At 33.9% G+C, this 19,625-nt stretch overlaps 1 protein-coding gene across 10 annotated transcripts in view; it reads left to right on the forward strand.

Moving 5' to 3' along the window:
* The window catches only part of EPHA5 (EPH receptor A5), a 343,064-nt gene that overhangs the window by 271,502 nt on the left and 51,937 nt on the right, over positions 1-19,625 (forward strand). For 5 of the 10 annotated variants that reach the window (XM_006727005.3, XM_006727006.3, XM_031018658.2 and 2 more), the window contains one exon: positions 14,303-14,368. The exons of the other annotated variants lie outside the window; for them this stretch is intronic. In XM_006727005.3, the coding sequence (XP_006727068.2) occupies positions 14,303-14,368 (66 nt within the window). The remainder of the gene's footprint in view (positions 1-14,302; positions 14,369-19,625) is intronic. 10 annotated transcript variants of the gene reach the window in all.

Here is a 19,625-nt window from a genome sequence, read left to right on the forward strand (position 1 = left end):
TTTTTTTAGTTGAAGTACAGTTGATGTACATACAATATTATACTAGTTTCAGGTGCACAAGATAGTGTTTCAACAACTATATACATTATGAAATGTTACCATCTGTCACCATACAAAGTAACTACAATATTATTGACTACAGTCCCTATGCTGTGTTTTTCATCCCCATGACATTTATTTTGTAACCGGATGTTTGTAACTCTTAATCTCCCTCATCTATTTCATCATCCCCAACCGTCTTCCCCTCTGGCATTTTGAGTTTCAAACAGATGTCTATTTTACATCCAGTGTTTTTCTGCCCAAGAAAGAGGCTTCTAAATATTCATCCCAGAAATTGAAATGGAAAGTCCTTTTGTACATCTCATCTCTCTGGTTGGAACCTGTGTAGTTTGGCCCTTTGTTTCCATCCTTTCTCAAAACCAGGGTGACTGGATCCTGCTGCTATGTCTCCAACCCTTTGAAAACCCCCACTCTAAGAGGACTCCTAAATAACCCAGTTTGGAAGTCTGTCAGGGGATCATTTCAGTACATCATATGTCCTGAAGTGAAAATCACTATCAATTCTACTTCCGTCTCCCCACCCACTGTATTATAATTCCTTAGACCTCAAATATGCAAATTGCTGGACTGCTTTAGCTATGTTCCAACATATCTTCAACTTTAGATTAATGTCCATTTCCTTAGATGAACATCCTTAGATGTCATTATTTTGACATTACCAAGATATCTTGCCATCAGCCTTTTCTATACATTTCAGTCTTTATTTTGCATTGCATGTTACATAGTTGGCATCGTTAAGATGATTGTCCTAATTTCTTACTAGCTGATATTTTATTTATGTTTGCATTTCTTAATTTTATGATTAAAAATTATATGGAATATGGAAGACAAAATACGGAAAGAAAACTAATCATATTTATCCACCAGAAAATCAATATTCATGTTTTGCCATACATTTTAAGATCTTTTTATATATAAGGTTGAGTTCATAATTTATAATTTTATTTGCTGTTTTTCTTTGACTTCACATAATAATACAAAGTTTCCTTGTGAATTAAAAATATTTTAAAAGTAAAATTTGGTAGCTCTTTGATATTCTAATGCCTAACCTTTCCCATATGCTTTCTCTTTGGTTTTATTTGTTTCTTTTCTTTTTTTATTATTGTTATGAGGGAGAGAAGTTGCTATTTCTATCTTTAATGTCCTTAGAATGTATTTGTATAATTCAAAGGATCAATGAATATGAATATTTTTAAGATTGTTGATACATATTGACAAATGGCCCTCCTAAATCATTGTACCAATTACCATTCCTTCCAACAGTGTGTGTGACATTTCCTGGTGGTACACAAACTAGTCAGTCTGCTAATTTAATAGGAAAAAATAGTTCTGTGTTTTTAATTGCATTTCTTTTTTATTTTTGAAATCTAAAATGTTGATCGATATATATGCAATAACTATAGTCATTAAGTTTTTTATTACCTGTTTCATAATGTACATATAAATGCTCTTTACCTATTTAGACTAGTGGGATCTTAGTTCTTCATATAGTGAAGATACATCATTATAAGTGTCAAGATTTTTTTACTTTTTAGTAATGTTTGTTTTGCATTAGATACAATTGTTAATTTTATCTTTTGGGCAATCTAAATTGATATCTTCTACAGATGTATGTAAGTACCAGCACTGTTTGTCACCCTCTCCCAAAACTGTTTTAGGTCTCCACCTGCAGCATATACTAAATAAGTGTGTATATAGATGTTCTATTTTCTACACTGCTCTGGGCTATCAAAGCTATTCTTCTAATCTGTCTAATTTGGACCAGGATCATATTAGTTTAAATATTCTTTTTAAATATTTTTCAATACTTGGTCAGGCTAATTTCTGCTAGGAAATCACATATGGTCATAATTAGAAATATTTTATGTAAGTACTCTTGTGGGTACACACATCTACATACAATTATATGTATAAAAAACCATTGTAGCCATAATTAACCACTATTATGTTATATATGTATATAACATATTAAAATAGTTAAAATTTATCACCATTATATCCAATTTTTAAAACTTATGACAATTACTGTAACATATGATCTTAATATTACTGACCAATACTAATAGAAAACAAAATACACTTAAATGGAATTTGAATGGTTTGATGTGAAAATGAACATTTAGTTTCCTTTTATTTTTTTTTATTTATTTTTTTAAAGATTTTATTTATTTATTCATGAGAGACAGAGAGAGAGACAGAGGCAGAGGGAGAAGCAGGCTCCCTGCGGATCAGGGAGCCCGATGCGGGGCTCCATCCCAGGACCCTGGGATCATGACCTGAGCCGAAGGCAGACGCTTAACCGACTGAGCCACCCAGGTGTCCCATTTAGTTTCCTTTTAAATCAATCTCATAATTAATCCTATTCTCATATGTTTGTCACAAAATGAACTTACTTCTTGTGTTTTGATAATTTCAGTATACTTCCACAATTACTTTAATTATTTGAGTATGAAATAATTGATTAATTGATATTATTCTTTCATTAGGACAAATGGCTGCTTAAAACAAATGTTACTATCAGAGCTATGCTTAAAATATTTTTTTAAGCTGGAAAAATTAGCATCACTTTTCCGCAACTTTATCTGTCCTTGCTTTTTCCTCTCTACTTCTCTCAAAGTAAATTGAAGCCTAAAATAGCACAGGTTAGTTGTGAGAGTCACACACTCCTCTCAAAGAAGCTTTAAAGAGAGACCTGTTTCAGCAGTGAAATGACTGGGAGGGAAAAGCTCAGTATTAACTTTAAGCATCTACAAATGGAGGTAATTGATGTTTGCTCAGTGCAAGAGTCATCCTGTAGAAGAAAGCAACACATGATTCAGTATTTTGTATGTCAACAGTATTACTGTGCCAGAACAGAACTAAGATGCCAGTTGATTGCAAAGATGAATCTATGTAATTTTCCTTTATTGAACTAGTAAAGATGATCTCTTCTGTGGAAATAAACAAAAAACACCCAAATGAGAACAAGCAAAGGCTATTTATTAAGAGATTGCTATAGCAAGAGAATCAGCCACCATCACTTGGCATCTGGCAGAAACTCAAAGGCAGGCAGTGGAATGTAAAACCTTTATAATGAAAAGAAGGGAAGGCTTTTAGTTTTGCCCTGATTGGAAGTTATTGGCATGGGGTAGCTGGAGGTGGGCTAAGTGGAAGTCCAGCATCCTGTGGGATTGGTTAGGGGAGCATGTTTGATTTCTTCTAGTTGGTCCTGAGTTGGACGATTGGACAAAAATTAGGGAGGCTGGTATTTATTGATAAAGTCCTGACCAATTGACCACTTGGGTCAATTGCTGCAGAGCTTATGTTTTGGCTTTCTATCTAAACTGATGCCTGCAGCCTTGGTGTCAGAGTTCTATTTTTTTTTTTTAATTTAGTCTACGCATTGTCCATTTGTATAGTCAGTCTCTCATTTATACATTCACTGAAGAATAGTACAGGTCTTTTTATAAGTTTAGTGTTCAACCATAAAAAAAAAAATTAAAAGAGGAAAAACTTTAAGGAGTGTAACCATGAATATACTGGGAAATTCTTTTATTAAGTGATCAGATAAATAACTATTTCAGGGCACCTGGGTGGCTCAGTTGGTTAAGTCTTGGTTTTAGCTCAGGTCATGATCTCATAAGTCATGAGATCAAGGCCTGGTATTGGGCCCTATACTCAGTGCAGTCTACTTGAGTTTCTCTAATCCTCTCCCTCTGTCCACCCCTCTGCTTACTCTCTCAAAATAAATAAATAAATAAATAAATAAATAAATAAATAATCTATTTCAAATCAGTATCACTGAATTTTATTGGTTTATGAAAGAAACCATGTGATTTGGAAGTTAAAGGATAGAAATTGTTTAAAAAGAATTTTATCAGATAACTTAAGAACCAATATGTCTTTACAATGTCAGAGAAGTGGGAGAAAAAAAAGAGGGGGAAGTGAGATTGAGATAAAGGTGAAAAAAATTACATTTGTAGTTGTTTTCAATAACAAACTTTTCCTTTTACCTACCTGTTTGCCAGTTTTTGAGGTCAGATACCAGTTTGTAGTCTGTCCTACTTATATAATGCCTACAGTGTTCTATTTCCTATCTGCTATTTGAGGAGGAAGTTGAGCTTTCAGAAGATTATAACTGAACTGAAGGAGAGTTCATCCGCCAGATGCACAGCAAGCCAATAAAAACTGACACCAAGCCTTTGAAGTGAAGAAAGATAGGTGACTTATTTGTGTGGTACCACCCAGGAGAATAGGGAGCTAGCGCTCAAAAGTCCGGAGCTCCCTGATGACTTGCAAGTGAGGATTTTAGGGGCAAAATTTGGGGCAGGTGGGCGCCTGGGTGGCTCGGTTGGTTGAGCGACTGCCTTCGGCTCGGGTCATGATCCTGGAGTCCCGGGATCGAGTCCCGCATCTGCTCCTTGCTCGGCGGGGAGTCTGCTTCTCCCTCTGACCCTCCCCCCTTTCTCTCTCTCTATCTCATTCTCTCTCAAATGAATAAATAAAATCTTTGAAAAAAAATTGGGGGCAGGTGTCTTCTGAAAAGGTGGACGTCATGGACGGGGAGGCCCAGGACGTCTTACTAGCACGTGTTCTGGTGCCACTTCCTCTGGTCTCTGGGGGTCTTTTCCATTTCAAAAGACTTGAAATCTAAAAGAAATATATTTATTCCTTATGTTAGAGATTTCCTATCTTTAGGTAGTGCTGATTAACTACTTGTCCTACAGCTCCCTATGAATAATAAGCAAGGATTCCTATCCCTTGAGCCTCGGCCTACATGCCCCTTGGCCAGTTGAGCCATGCCTGGGGGTGATATGACCTCTAATGTACATTTTTTCCATCTGAGCTGACAAGATGGATATTGGCTTCAAAATATAAATACTTGGTAAGAGTATGTAGACCAAACAGAGTAAAAGGCATTAGTGTTCTATTGACCGTATCTAAATTATAGCTTACATATATTTATGTATATATTATGTTTATACATATTTTCATGTATATGTAAATACATATGACATATATAAATGTAGACATGTAAGTGTATAATAATATAGTAGTGACATTTAGGTCTTTAAATTTGAATAATATAAAAATGTTTAAACAATGTATTTAAAGCTGAAACAGTGTGATTTTCTTGTTCAAAATATCGCATCGGAGCCACTTTTTGAAAAAATACTTGATGTATCATGTAACCTCTTTTGGCTATAGCTCACTAAAGCAGATTTTTCTGATCTTTGTGACCTGTAGGGTTTGCTTTTTTTTTTTTAAAGATTTTATTTTTTATTTATTTATTAGAGAGAGAGAGAACACAAGCACAAATGGGGGTCAGAGGCAGAGGGAAAAGCAGGATCCCCGCTGAGCAGGAAGCCCGAAGCTGGGCTTGATCCAATAACCTGGGATCATAATCTGAGCCAAAGGCAGACGCTTAACCAACTGAACCACCCAGGAGTCCCTAGGGTTTGCTTTTTTAATGGGATTTGAGTCTTTGACATGCTTCCTACTTTCATAGCATGGACATTCTAATAGTGAGATGTCATTTCAATGTAACACAATTAGTATTGTGTTTTTAACAATTGGTACAAGAATAGAATAGAGGGTATGATTATCTTTTCTTTAATGAGTACAGAAGTATTTTTCAGAAATGGTAAATTTAAGCCAGACCGGGAGAATGAAGAGACATTTTATCAGTTCATTGATAGTGTGTGATAAGGAAGGCATATAGGATGAATGCACACGGCATGTCTGGTGTTCTGTGACTCTCTAGATGTCTACAAGGACTTCCACAGCCTCTGCCTGGGACCCTCCCCAGCCTCACCTCCAGTCCTTTCTGCTATTTTTGGCATGAGCTTTCTTATATACAAACATTGTATATATAAAAATAATATATATATAATATATAAAAGTATATAACTAAATATATATGCGGTTCTGCTTTGCTCCAGCTCAGTAACAGTTGAAAGAAAATCTTTTATGTCAAAATATCCACTTCTTGAAAGCTCTTCCGACAAATCTGTGGCAAAACTGAGCTTCGCTTTCATTTAACTTTATGTAAGTCTGTGGTCCAGTAACTACAGGGCAAAGTAGAGATTCTGAATACAGATAATTTTATAGTTTTGTTATTTTGGTTGAGATATTATGACTTCTGGTTAATCTAAGTAGGTAGTACTGAAATACAGAAGTTCAAGAGTCTGTTATTAAACATTCAACTTGCCATTAAAAGAAACCTGTAAAGATCAATGTTAGAAAGAAAGAAAAACAAAAAAACAAAAAAACTTGTGGTTTAAAAAGATAGAGGACAGGGTGAAATTTACAGTTACTTAACAAACCAGTCTTTTTTTTTTTTTTTTTAAAGATTTTATTTATTTATTTGAGACAGAGAGAATGAGAGAGAGCACATGAGAGTGGGGAGGGTCAGAGGGAGAAGCAGACTCCCCGCTGAGCAGGGAGCCCAATGCGGGACTCGATCCAGGGACTCCAGGATCATGACCTGAGCCGAAGGCAGTCGCTTAACCAACTGAGCCACCCAGGCGCCCAACAAACCAGTCTTAATTGTAGATAATATAAATTAACATTGTAAACAAATTGCAGAATTATTTAAAGTATTTACCAGGGAAGAAATTGTTTTTAAGCACCTCTAGGCACTTCAGAAGTTTCTATTAACATGCAGACCATTAATATGCTAATTACAAACCTTTCCCTTTGTATTCATTAAGCAAATTCCCCTAAGACTATTATAAAACACATCATTCAATCCAACAAGTATTTATTGAGTACCTATTGGATCTGTGGTTGTCAGTCTGGAGGAAATTCAGAAGTAATGATACCTGGATCCCACAGCCAAGCTATTTTGATTTAATTGTTCTAAGGTGAGGCTTGGGAATTGTCTTTTGGTTTTTGTTTGTTTGCTTAAATATCACCTGTTGCTCTAATCTGTAGCTAGTTTTAGAATCATTGCATAATATGAGTAGAAAGTTGTTTTTATATAATTTCTTATTCTGAGAGCACAGCACACAGATTCTTAGTAAATATTTGCTAGTAAGGAGGATGTTTGTGTCTACTACTGCAGCCAAAAGTTTACAAAAGTTGATTAATATTTGGAGAAATTCATTTTGAGTGCCTAAATATATACTGAAATAAGCAGACTGAATCTAACACGTTCAATGACATTTGCTAGCTGCATCAATGCCTTTAACTGTGGCATTCATGGAAGAAGAACCTGTTTTATAATGATCTTTGGCCCATTAGAATGATTAAAAGAAATACAGTGTATCTTCATTAAAGTATAGCTTGGGAAATAGATCAGTTGAGATGTTGTCTAAAGATAACTTATCTCAACCTTTCTTTCTACTTTCATGTAGTGTGTTATATTCCGAGGTTCTAATGGTTGTTTCCAAAGTAAGAAACAAGGAGAGTTCCTGATTCTAAAGATAAAGTCAGGTTTTTGGTTTGTTTGCTTTTGTAACTTCATCCTTAAGGCAAAGGGATGACTGCACATGGCACACTTAGATTTGTAGAGTTTGGGGTTTTGTTTTTATTTTAGAAATCCTTGAAATGTGTATGATTTATTTACCTTGGTCACTTATATGATTTGATCTCTATTTTATACATGCATTAGTAGGTATATACATTCATAGCATGCATATACATGCAATAATAGAGTTGGGGCCCTTAGTAATTTTATGGCATCTATCCTTTAATATTTTCAAACAAAATTTGGTATATTTTGCTACAGTCAAGGCTAGAGCCATATATAAGCATTTTAAGTGTTGTTTGTAATTTATTGTGAATTAATTTATCAGATTTTTTTTTTTAACCTGGTAACAAGCTATTGAGGAGGAAGAAAGAAAGGTCTATTGCAGAGTTCTCCATGACAACATCTTAAGTTTTCAATAGAGGGGAGGGGGATGTGGCTGGGGGAGTAGGAGGGAGGGAAAGGAACTGGAAGATGTGGAAAGAATTGTGCTTCCAATGCAGTATAAGACAATGACTGGTACCCACATCTTACCCCCACAGCTTGCTTTCAGCGCCATCTTGGGAAAGCTGCTTCTTCTCTGAGTCCCAGAATTCTTAGCTCTAAGATGAATATACTAATAGGACATTTCAGGCTTGAAACAGGAAACACAAGGAGAAAGAAAATGTGTTGGAAAGACATGCTCTTCTTGTGTTTCTCCTTTACTCTCACACTATTACCACATTTAACAATGCTTCTGGTACCAGATAGGTGGGTTTTATTTTGTTTTGTTTGTTTTTCTACACCAAGCAATTCTCTATGACATCAGCTGGGTGGCCTGCAATTCAATTCAATTCTGACAGTAACTGGACTTGGCCCCACAGGTTAAGGACTCAGTCCCACAGGACTACCCTCTACTTCAGACAGCAATCACAAGTAGTCAGTCCCCAGGTTGCACACAACTTCTGTCCCGCAATCAGGGGTTCTCGTGACCTGCCTCCTTGAGTTCAATCATTTGCTAGAACAGGTCACAAAACTCTGGGAAACACTTACTTACATTTACCAGTTTATTATATAATAAAGGATATAATAAAGGGTACAGATGAATAGCCAGTTGAAGAGATACATAGGGCAAGGTCTGAAAAGGTCTCAATTGCAAGAGCTTCTAGCCCATGGAGTTGAGTTGCATCACCCTCCTGAACCATGGATGTGTTCACCAAACTGGAAGCTCCCTGGACTCTGGACTCTTGGGATTTTTATAGAGGCTTCATCATGTAGGCGTGATTGATCATTAACTATTTCTAGCCTTTCACCTCTCTCGGGAGAATGAGGGGTATGACTGAAAATTCCATACTTCTACTCATAACCCATGTGTTTCTGGTGACCAGCCTCCTCCAGGAGACCACCAGGAATCACCTCATTAGTACAAAAGACATTCCTATCACCCAGGAAATCCCAGAAGCTTTGGGTCAAGAACCAAGGTGAAAGATCAAGTATTAGAACAAGAGATCCTCCTAGTGCTGTTATCACTTAAGAAATTATAAGAGTTTTAGGAGCTCTGTGTGCCAGGAACTGGGGTCAAAGAGTAAGTGTTGGAGCAAAGATTCTCCTAACACCCATATATACAGGCGTTTTAGGAGTTCTGTGTCAGGAACTGGGAAGTAGGTTCTCTCTCTCTCTCTCTCTCTATATATATATATATATATTTCTCATTATTTCACAGCAAGATATGAGAGTGACAAGCTTGGAATTTGATTAGGTAAGACTGAGATCCACTGATGTTTCAAAACCCATCCACCAGGGACTTGTGCTTAGGTATGACCATTGTTGGTAAAGCATCTTAGGGGGTAATAAGGAGGCACCTATAGGAGGCACCTATAATTGTTGGTGAGGGATAAGAAGCCCTATAGTGAGGACAGAGAACTAGAAAAGAAGCTTGAAAAATTACTGCATATAATGATATCCTATTCTAATTTGTCTAGACTGTGACTTGGAAATAGTCATTGAATTGCACATATAAATCCCAACATGTATGGTAGATGTAGTATTCCCTCAGAGTTACTCAAAGACACAATCAAAAAATAAAATTAAAAGCTCTTTATAACCATTTTGCATTACCTTCTCTTTAGGGTGGAATAATTTGATGCCTTTGTGCCAGAAGCATGGGGGCTGAAGAGTAGAGTTTGGGAGCCACGTACATTATAATTATGCTTTTTATCCCTTGCTCAGTATTTGCAAAAGATTTCTGCAGAAATAACCACAAAAAATTGAAATCAGGGAAAATTAAAATTGCCCCATAATGCTAATTAATGTAACACTCCAACAATAGCTCTTAAAAAAACACTTTTGTCATCATGTTACTTCTTTGCACACTGATTAATATATATATATATCATTGATTTTCATTGCATCATAGACTCCACAAATGTATTTTGTTTACTTCAAAATATTTATTCATTATTTAGTTCTTTTAGTATGGCCAACTTCATGCATATTTTCTGCACCTCCCTCTTTGCCCTAAGACCAGATTATTATAATAATATTAGTTTTAAAACTTCTAAAGTGCTCACTGTGAGCCTGGGACAGTGCAAAGAGCTTCACGTGTATTATGATTCTTTGAAACTGCATTATGTGGAATAGGTTCTATTATTATCTCATTCACATCAATGACTGATTTACCCAAATGATCCATATAGTAATGGATGCATCCAGGACTGCTCCTAGTTTGACTATAAACCCCATGATCTTAATTCTTTGGCTTCACAATGGTGTCAAAAGGTGAGGACTTTTTTATTGCTCTTTAATAGGTTTTATAGGATTGTGTTCTAAAGGCTTGGTGCCACTTTTCAGTGGCCTAAGAGCCACTGTGTTTTCTCTAGTACTTAGTACCCTCAGTTGGTGTTATTGTTGTTTTATATAAAAGGGGTAAACTACAGAGCCTTTTTTTCTTCCCCTTTTTAATTTTTTTTTTACCAATAAACTGAAAATATTTGTTACCTAATTGAAGTACTTGTTTTGTGAACTTACTCTTCCTGCGTTTCTCTCATTTATCTGTTAGGATCTTAGTGTTTTCCTTATCTGCTGTATGATCTCTTGTTTAAGAATTTAAATCATTTATCCATAGCCTGTAGTCTTGGTTCTCTGATCTAGTATCTTGGAGAATTTCTTCCCTAGAGTTATAATCACCTTACTTTGGTAGGAGGGAGGTTATCTTACTTACATTGACACACTTCATGCATATATTGATCAACTCTGTGTTAAGTCCTGGCTAAAGTAATTTTATTTGAATCTTTTTTGGTCTGGAAAGCTTCTGTTATCATATTTTAATCTTCCGAAGGACAAATCGAAATATCTTGTTGAAACAAAGATGCACAGTTTTTTGTTTTTTTTTTTTTTATTATAAGCCTGGAAGAGCTAAACTATTTTAAACTTGGCTAATAATGATTTTGTGATAGCTGCATGAAGTTACTTGCAGGCTTCCAGGTGCTGCAGACTGAAGAGGATGCAGATGTGGCCTGTGTGGAGCCATCGCCCACAGAAGTTAGATCGGCCGCTCTTTCTAGCACATTTTGGTTTCTATTTCTAAATTATCTCCGAGGCCTGTAAGCATTTTCAACCTGTACTTCACGTATTTATTGATTAAGGAAAGAGCATGTATACCATCTGGTGCTGAGGTGTTACTGTGACAGCATCCTCAGAGTTTATTTTAAAAGACTTATTTGGGGGGTTACTCTTACACTTTCGATAGTCCTAGTAAAGGAACTTCAGTTTTAATCTTCTTAATAATGCATAGAATGCTGGGATCGCTACTAAATCCTCAGAAAAAAATATTTTATGGAATTGATTCTTCAAAAAATTACATTGACCCTTCTGTATTTATATGAGTCGCTCTGAATATAATCAGCTATTTAGTTATATTATAAATGGAAATACTTGGTATGATAATATTATATGGATCATGAAAAAAACAATTCCTCTGAGATAATAAGAATCTAGTCCATCACTTTGATTATGATATTACTGACTAAGCCTCCACTTTTCTCCCAAAATGTGTGATATGCCAGATCCTGATCTAAGTGAATATATATATTCTCTCACTTCATTTTCACAAAACTGTCGAGATAGGATCTGTTATTATTCCTATTTTATAGCTGTCAACTGAAATACAAAGAGATTAACTAATCTACCCAAGCTAATTTATTTGTGCCATCTTAAAACAAGTCAGACACTCTCAGTGCAAAATCTAAAGCAATGACTCATAAGAATATAGAAGTACAAGTGCTTGATTTTACATGATTTCATATTTTTGATTAAAGTTTATTAAAACTTTAAATTAAAATTCTAGTGATAGGTAAGGTGATTTAAGTTCTTCCAGACTAAAATTTGTGGATTGAGTGTTACAGTGAATAGCATGTGTATGTGTGTGTGTGTGTGTGTGTATACTAAGATGTAGGACAGAAACCTTATTATAAATTTTCAAATTAGGACGACTGAAACAATATTATTTTTAGGATCATTAGTGTGGCTTTTGTCTCAGGACACTGGCTTAATATTAAATCCTGTTAGGTAATGGCAAGCCTGCCTAAAGACAGCTCTACGTGAGTTTATAAACTGTGTATAGTTTACAACTAGAAGTATGTTTGTACTTTATTAGGAGATCTCATCATCCTTTGTTCTTTTAATCATTAAAAAGTAATCAGATACTTTTGTCAACAATTATTATTTATTAATTATTTATTGAGTTGGAATTGTGCTGTTTGAAATTAACACATATATGCAAACTTTCCACATTAATAACTATCAGTAAAATGAGAAAATTGTGCCATAGTTAATACCAATTACAGTAAAACGCTGACTACTTATGGATGCCATTCATTTTGTTTAAGCTGTGAAGAAAAAGAAAAGATCAAAGAACATCCTCATCTTAGGGAACTAATAGTCTAAGAAAAGAGGAAGGCGAATGTTCTTTAAGGGCAGATAGTAAATGTTTTAGGGCCCTACATTGTCTGTCATAACTACTCAACTGTTTCATAACAGCACTAAAAAAGCCACACACAAGTAATGAGTATGGCTGTGTTCCAACAATACCCTATTTACAAAAATAAGTGGTAGGCTAGATTTGGTCCAAGGACTGTAGTTGGGCAACCCTTAATCTGAGTGCTGATACAAACAGAAACAGGAAAGTTTATTTATATAAGAGATCAGTACGTGTTTAAGACATTAAGGAAATAAATATAATTATAAAGAAATATAGTAAGATCTGCCAAAGTATTTCACAGATGCTTTAACTACTCTTTAAGTGTTTTAATATTTTGATATACCTACATTATCTCTACAGTGAAATAATTTTAAGGCATATTTAAAAGATTTTATTTATTTATTTGAGAGAGAGAGAGAGAGAGTGAGAGGAGCACAAGCAGCAGGGGAAGCAGGCAGAGGGAGGGAGAAGCAGGCTCCCTGGACGTGGGGCTAGATCCCAGGACCCTGGGATCATGACCTGAGCCGAAGGCAGACGCTCAACCAACTGAGCCACCCAGGCACTCCTTAAAAATAGATTATAATAAATAGTCAAATAGGAAATAAATGTCACAGTGGCCGTTTATATTTACTAGGATTCCACTTTAGTGACAGCCAAATTCCCAGATAAGTAGTCCTAAAAATTAAAACATCATCAGTTAAAAATATATATATATATATATATATATTCTCTCTATATATATATTGAATATTCCCTACTTTTCCTTTGAAAAAGACCCTTTGGAATTTTTGGAATTAGATTTGGAAATACTTGTCTACGTTTGTTAGCATTTCCAAATTTGTGGTATGTTTATATTACACTTTCCTCTCCTTATTTGTTATAAAATAGAGTAGATACATTTCAAATAATTACAGTTCAAAATAGACAGATTTTAGACAAAACCCTAGGCCTGCTGGTTTATGTATCATTGCTGAGCTCATTTTGCTGTTCTCTTGAAATCACTAGAAGCAATATTCATAAAATATACTAGCAAGTGAATGCATTGAAGCACTAAATAACTTCTATGTTATATTCTGCCATCAGTTTATGTGGTTTCTAATGATAAAGTGCATTTTAGTAAGCAACTTACTTGGTATTTTCTGGATTTTTTATGAATATGTGGAAAATTTGAAAGAATCCTAAGTGTTGTAATACCCAGGAAAGTGCATGTATTGTATATAGCTTGCATTTAAATATAATAGCTCTACAAATATATATTTGGAGATGCATTTTTTAAGTCTGAATATGTAAATTTAAATTGGTAGTTTCCCATTGGTGATTGGAGAAGTCATGTAAGCGTAACATTTTCAATAGTTTGTGATAAATAATGTCACTGGCACTGGCATACGAAATCAGTGGGTCAAATTAGCAGGACATTGTTCTCCCTCCTAATTTGTAGGCTCTATGCAAACATGTATTTAAAGAACAATTTAGCACGTCCTCTGAATATAAATTTTGCAGGAATTTCCGAGGAAAGATATATTTAAATGGGCTTACATCTTTATTTGTATGTCTATATTAATTGCATAGTCAAATGCATTGGCTCATTCTATTTCCTACTGAATAAACATTTTAAGTAAAATAAAGATAACTATTTAATATAGCTCTGTATTTCTTAAGTCCATAAAATGCTTTTTAATTTGAAAGGCATTGTGGAAGAAATTTAATTGTAATGCATTTAGGGATTTTGCTTTTGAAAAGCAAAACAGACACCTGTCTAAATTCATAGTGTCTTTATGCTATATTGAGGGAGTGGGATGTCTTCCTTATCTTGGGCTCTCTTGTTTGCTTTTCAGTTGCTGCGAGTGTGGCTGTGGAAGGGCTTCTTCCCTGTGCGCTGTTGCCCATCCAAGCCTAATATGGTTAGTGTTCCCCTCCCGCTTTCACTCCTATGTAATGTCCCACCTATATGTATTATCGTCAGCATTCCTTTTTTATTTTTCTCCATTTGTGTACATTTTAACAGTTAGTGCACCAGTTGTGCCTAAAAGAAGAGTAGGTTGAAACTGATTTCCAAAGGGGAATCTGAACAAGTCATTGGATAACGGATAATTTCAAATAAAATATACACATAGCACATCATCCTTATGTCAAGCATTCATACTTCTCTTCCAGAGCTTTTACTGTGGTCCTGATTTAAACCAGAAGTTGTAAGATTGGAGCATCTGTTTTACATTTAACATGTTGCTGTGTTTGTTGTTCCATTAAGATTAAAATCATATCATATATGGAAGTGGAATGCTAATTCTTGCTGAAATCCTGCTTCAAGGTGAAATCACCATTTCTCTCTCCCAGAACCATGGAATGACCATAACTTAACTGGGATCTTCTATTTTTTTGTAATCATTGTGTATACATGTGGCATTGGAGAATAAAACCACATGTAATTTTAAATGGTTTATTTAATATTTTAAGTTTGAATTATAGTCCAGATGTTAGATATTAAAAGTGGTATTTCTAACTTGATACTAGTGAAGTAAAAAATATGCACATTTTGGGGATCAGTGTCCAAATGCAATAGTCTTAATTACTTAGAAATGCAAATCCTAAATATATATCTGGGTTATAGCTATAAAGCTCTAGGCTAGGAGGAAAGACCAAAGACCTCTATCTACAGATTTAGAGAGACTCCTACACAATAATGAGCTATCTTGTAAAAAGTGAAATAATCTAGATAATTTCTGCCCAGATTAAAGAGTCTAAATCCCTGCACAATTGTATTGAGCAGTGATCTGTAGTCAAAATTTGCCAGGAAGAGAGATTCTGAAATGCATTTTAGAGAAGTATAGGGTTTCCTTGGGGTACTTTAAATTGTAACTTGCATTCTCTAGGTGTAAATTAATTTTTGTTGATTAAAAAAACTGCTGTGAATATGTGCGCACACATGTGTGCATGTGAGAAATGGTGGAATGGATACCAGTGATCTTATGAGAATGAGAGAAAGTAACAAGCAGATTGATAGAACTCAGAGATCTTTTTTTCAGTCTTTTGAAATTTTTGTACTTGAAAAAAGTTTGAAGTTAATATGGAAGCACAGATCTGTTTCACATGATTTAACTTGCTCTGAGAATTCTTTTATGAGCATGGGGTTTTGGTGACAAACCAAAAGAACCTGAAATCTGGCAATGGCTAAAGAATAACATAAATAGCTTTACATTGTGATTTTTTTTTTTACATTGTGATTTTTTTTTAACCACTCTACGAAAAGCTAAAAACAAAAAAAAATAGTTGCTGAACTGTTCACGCTACTGAGTCTTGAGTATAGTTGTTATAAGAGATATATCATCACTGATGTAGAATAAGCAGAATTTACATCTTGGCAAAAAAGATCGACATCCAGGCCTACCTTGAAGTAAATCTCAAATATAACCTTAACGAGAGTATAAAAAATTATGAAGACATGACTTAGAAAGCATTGGCAAAAACAATCTTTAGCTAGATTTTAAATGCTTGATTTTAAAAATGGTATCTTTTATATGCAAATAATGCATCATGGAACACTACGTCAAAAACTAATGAGGTACTGTATGGTGACTAACATAACATAATAAAAAATAAATAAATAAAATAAAATAAAAACAGTATCTTTTTCCATTATACAGTTGGTTCCAGGGAGTTTAGGAAATAAATAAAAGAAGAAAAGTGGAAAGGCAGAATTCTTCCTTCACAAAGAACACATCAGAAAACCTGATAACAGAAACGTTTTTCTAATATTTTTATTCAAATAACATTAGTAATTGTGGAGGCAGTGAGTGTATTTGTGTGTGTGTGTGCACATGTGCACACACACACACACACTGAATGAATGAATGAATGAATGAATGAATGAATGAATGAATGAATGAATGATTTAACCACAAATGTGGTTAGATGCCTAATAAAATGCTAACAGTTTTCGTGGAAAAATTTATGGAAGATCCAGAATTTCTTTAATTCATTCTTAGTAAAACAAAACAAAATAAAGCAGAAGAAAGAAATTTTAATTGATTTTACATAAACTGTAAGAGAGTTATCTAAAATTATTACTGAGAAAGAATGGAAGCTTAAGATGTTTTTATTGTTATGTTTTCTGAAATTCTGTCTCGTAATGGAATGTCAAGTCACTACGAGGTTTCAGTTAAAAATACTATCTGTTTAGATTAAAGCATTGATGGAAAACAACATTTTATAGTGGAAATTAAGGGCTGAGGAGAATAATTTTCCTAGTACAGTCAGTACTGAAATACTGAAAATATTGAAATACTGAAAAATCTTGACCTGAAATCTTGTCATCTAATTTCATGCATATTCATATCAGTATGAGTCAATTACCACAAAAATATTTTCCAATGGAACATTCTATCATCATCATTTGTGAACAGACATATTTACAATTATAGAGCAAAGGTTGTTAGACATTTTGAGATTTTAAAATCTCATTATTTTTCATTTCTAGAAAAACCATTCATGTATGGTTGGCTTTGACCTTAATGTAATGCAATGCATTACATTACAATGTAATTAAAATTGCCCACTGTAAATATACTGGCTTTTAAAAGTACCTTGACATACCTTGTGGAAATCTCAGGGTCTGAAAAGCATAATCTTGAAACCACTGATTGAGATCTTTGATCCTGCAGTTCAACTATATTAAAGCTTCTTCAATTCTCCAGAGTTGTGAGTTTTGCTGTGTTATGTCTCTCACCAGAAAACCATGCTCCATTCTTTCTCAAGTGTATGGTGTACCATTTATAAGATGACATTGATAATTAGATGTTGCCACCTTTGATCTCAAATTATTTTTCATCACTCTAGTTGCCCACTTTGTGTGGAATCTGTACAGTTATATATAATGTTAATATTTTAAATATTCTTTCTTCTTTGACTTCAATCTATCCAATAATAGAAAATATTTCTGTAATATTTATGAATGAAACCTAGAGGCCTAGATTTTAGGTAGCCAAGTTTGCCTACATTTTTAGCAGAGGTATTTTTTATTGGCGATCTTTGACTTTATGCCATCATAACTGTCTTGAGATCCTAATTATTATTTCACTTCTCAAAAGAAATCTATTTTTATAAATATCCAGTGTTGAATGGATTGTTTTTAATGTAAATAAAACATTAATGTGTGTAGTTTCTAAAAACATTTATCTCTTAATATTCATTTGTGTTTATGTTTACAAAAAACAAAATATGTTTATAACATAATATTTATTATAAGTCCATCTGAAAGATCCCATGGTCCCCAAATAGCTTTTTCTTGTATTTCTTAAATTCAAACTTATGTCAGACTATTTTCTTCATTCATTAATTTTCATGCTTTTCAAGTGTTTTCTTATCACTTGCTACTTTTTCTGAAGTGTTCAAGTGGCAAAGGAAATAGAGTTCTATATTCTGAAAACAGAGGTATTAAACGTTCATTTACCTCTCCTGTGACTTTTAGGAAATCAACCTCACTTTTTAGAGATTTTTAAAAATATTATTAATCAGAGATATGAGGGAAAAACTCTAGCTTCTGTCATAATGCAGAGGTTAAGAATAAAACCAAAACAACTTTCTCTGACCAAAAAGATCACAAATTATATTGAAACATTATCTTGGGCCACCTGGGTGGCTCAGGCAGTTAAGCATCTGACTCTTGATTTCAGCTTGGGTCTTGATCTTAGGTCTTGATTTCAGGGTCCTGAGTTCAAGCCCCACATTGGGCTCCATTCTGGGTGTGGAGCCTACTTAAAAATCAAAAACAAAAACAAACAAAAAACCATTATCTAAATGTCTCAATGAACTATTTTTCTTTTTCTATATTAAGTGAACATTTCTTAAAATTTGAAGTGAGTAAATTTTTATTTCTACATATATACAACAGAGATTATTTCATTCATCTTCACATTTCTGCCAGGTAGGTATGTGGAAGTACTATTCCATTTTATAGATTTAAGAGAGAGACATAGAATATAAAATTATCCCTTATAATTCTAAACCCCCATTTAAAGTGCTCATAGTAGGCAGATGTAAGCCTTGCCTACAATATATAGAGAATATATTAAATTCCAATTGAAGGCTTGCTATGTAAAATACAACAATGAACTGCTCCCAAATCCCTTTTTATAATACTTGTGGAACCTCAAGTAGGAGATATTATAGAAGATATTAAGTGGACCTACTCTAATGGAGAAATCCAATAGTCATATTCACGAAATAGTTTAAAAATTAATAGGATATTACCTACTCTTGCATTAGAACAAAATCTATTGAAAACAGGGAGATGGTCTTCACATGTCATACTTTACAAAATGTGTTTTTATATCAAAATTCTAAGTCAATTAAAATTTAACTCAATGTTGAAAAGTCTACAATTCATCTTTGAGTATTTGGAAGTGTTTAAGTCTTCCTATTGCTAATTCTAAAATGATCTGAAGAGTTCATTAATGAAAAACTTACCAATTCATATGTACTATACTATTTTGGAAGCTGTTATTTCAAAGGTATTTTTTTTTCTTTGTCTTTTAGAATATGGACATTAAAAATGGTATGTAAGACATAAAATAAGAAATAAGTTAGTGTCTCATATTCCCTTTAATCATAGAGTGGTTAGTATCCTGACAGAATGTGAGATGGGAACTTTGCAAGCTATGCCTTCATTTTGTGTGGTATAATCACTCCATTCCCATATCCCAAAGAAAGTGTGATTTTCAACATGAATATATTTCTCTTGAGAAGTATGCTTGAGAATTTTCAGTAAACAATAATAGATCATTTTTTGTAGAACTTAAACCTATCTATGAGGAACTCAAAAATCATAGTACCCTAGAATATGAATGAGGAATATATGAATGAGAGTCAAGGTCCTGCAAACAATACAGCCTAATATCCACAATCTCATTTCACTACATTTTTCACTCACATTCTTATTGAAGAATATCATCCTATAAAACAAAACTTAATCTATTTCCAGTATTAATTAGATATATTAATAAGCTTGTGTTCATATGCTTCTTTATTTTATGAGGCTGAATTAGCTGAGTTTTCATTAAAACTACTTTTGTTTAATTGGAGAGAATCCTGAAGTGAAAAAGTCAAACTATTTCCTCAAAAGCTGTAACTTATGCTTTTTAAGATGCTAGCAATAAAAATTTT

Source organism: Leptonychotes weddellii, chromosome 2 (assembly GCF_054177405.1).
Source record: "Leptonychotes weddellii isolate Sample4059 chromosome 2, ASM5417740v2, whole genome shotgun sequence".
NCBI classification, from domain to species: domain Eukaryota; kingdom Metazoa; phylum Chordata; class Mammalia; order Carnivora; family Phocidae; genus Leptonychotes; species Leptonychotes weddellii.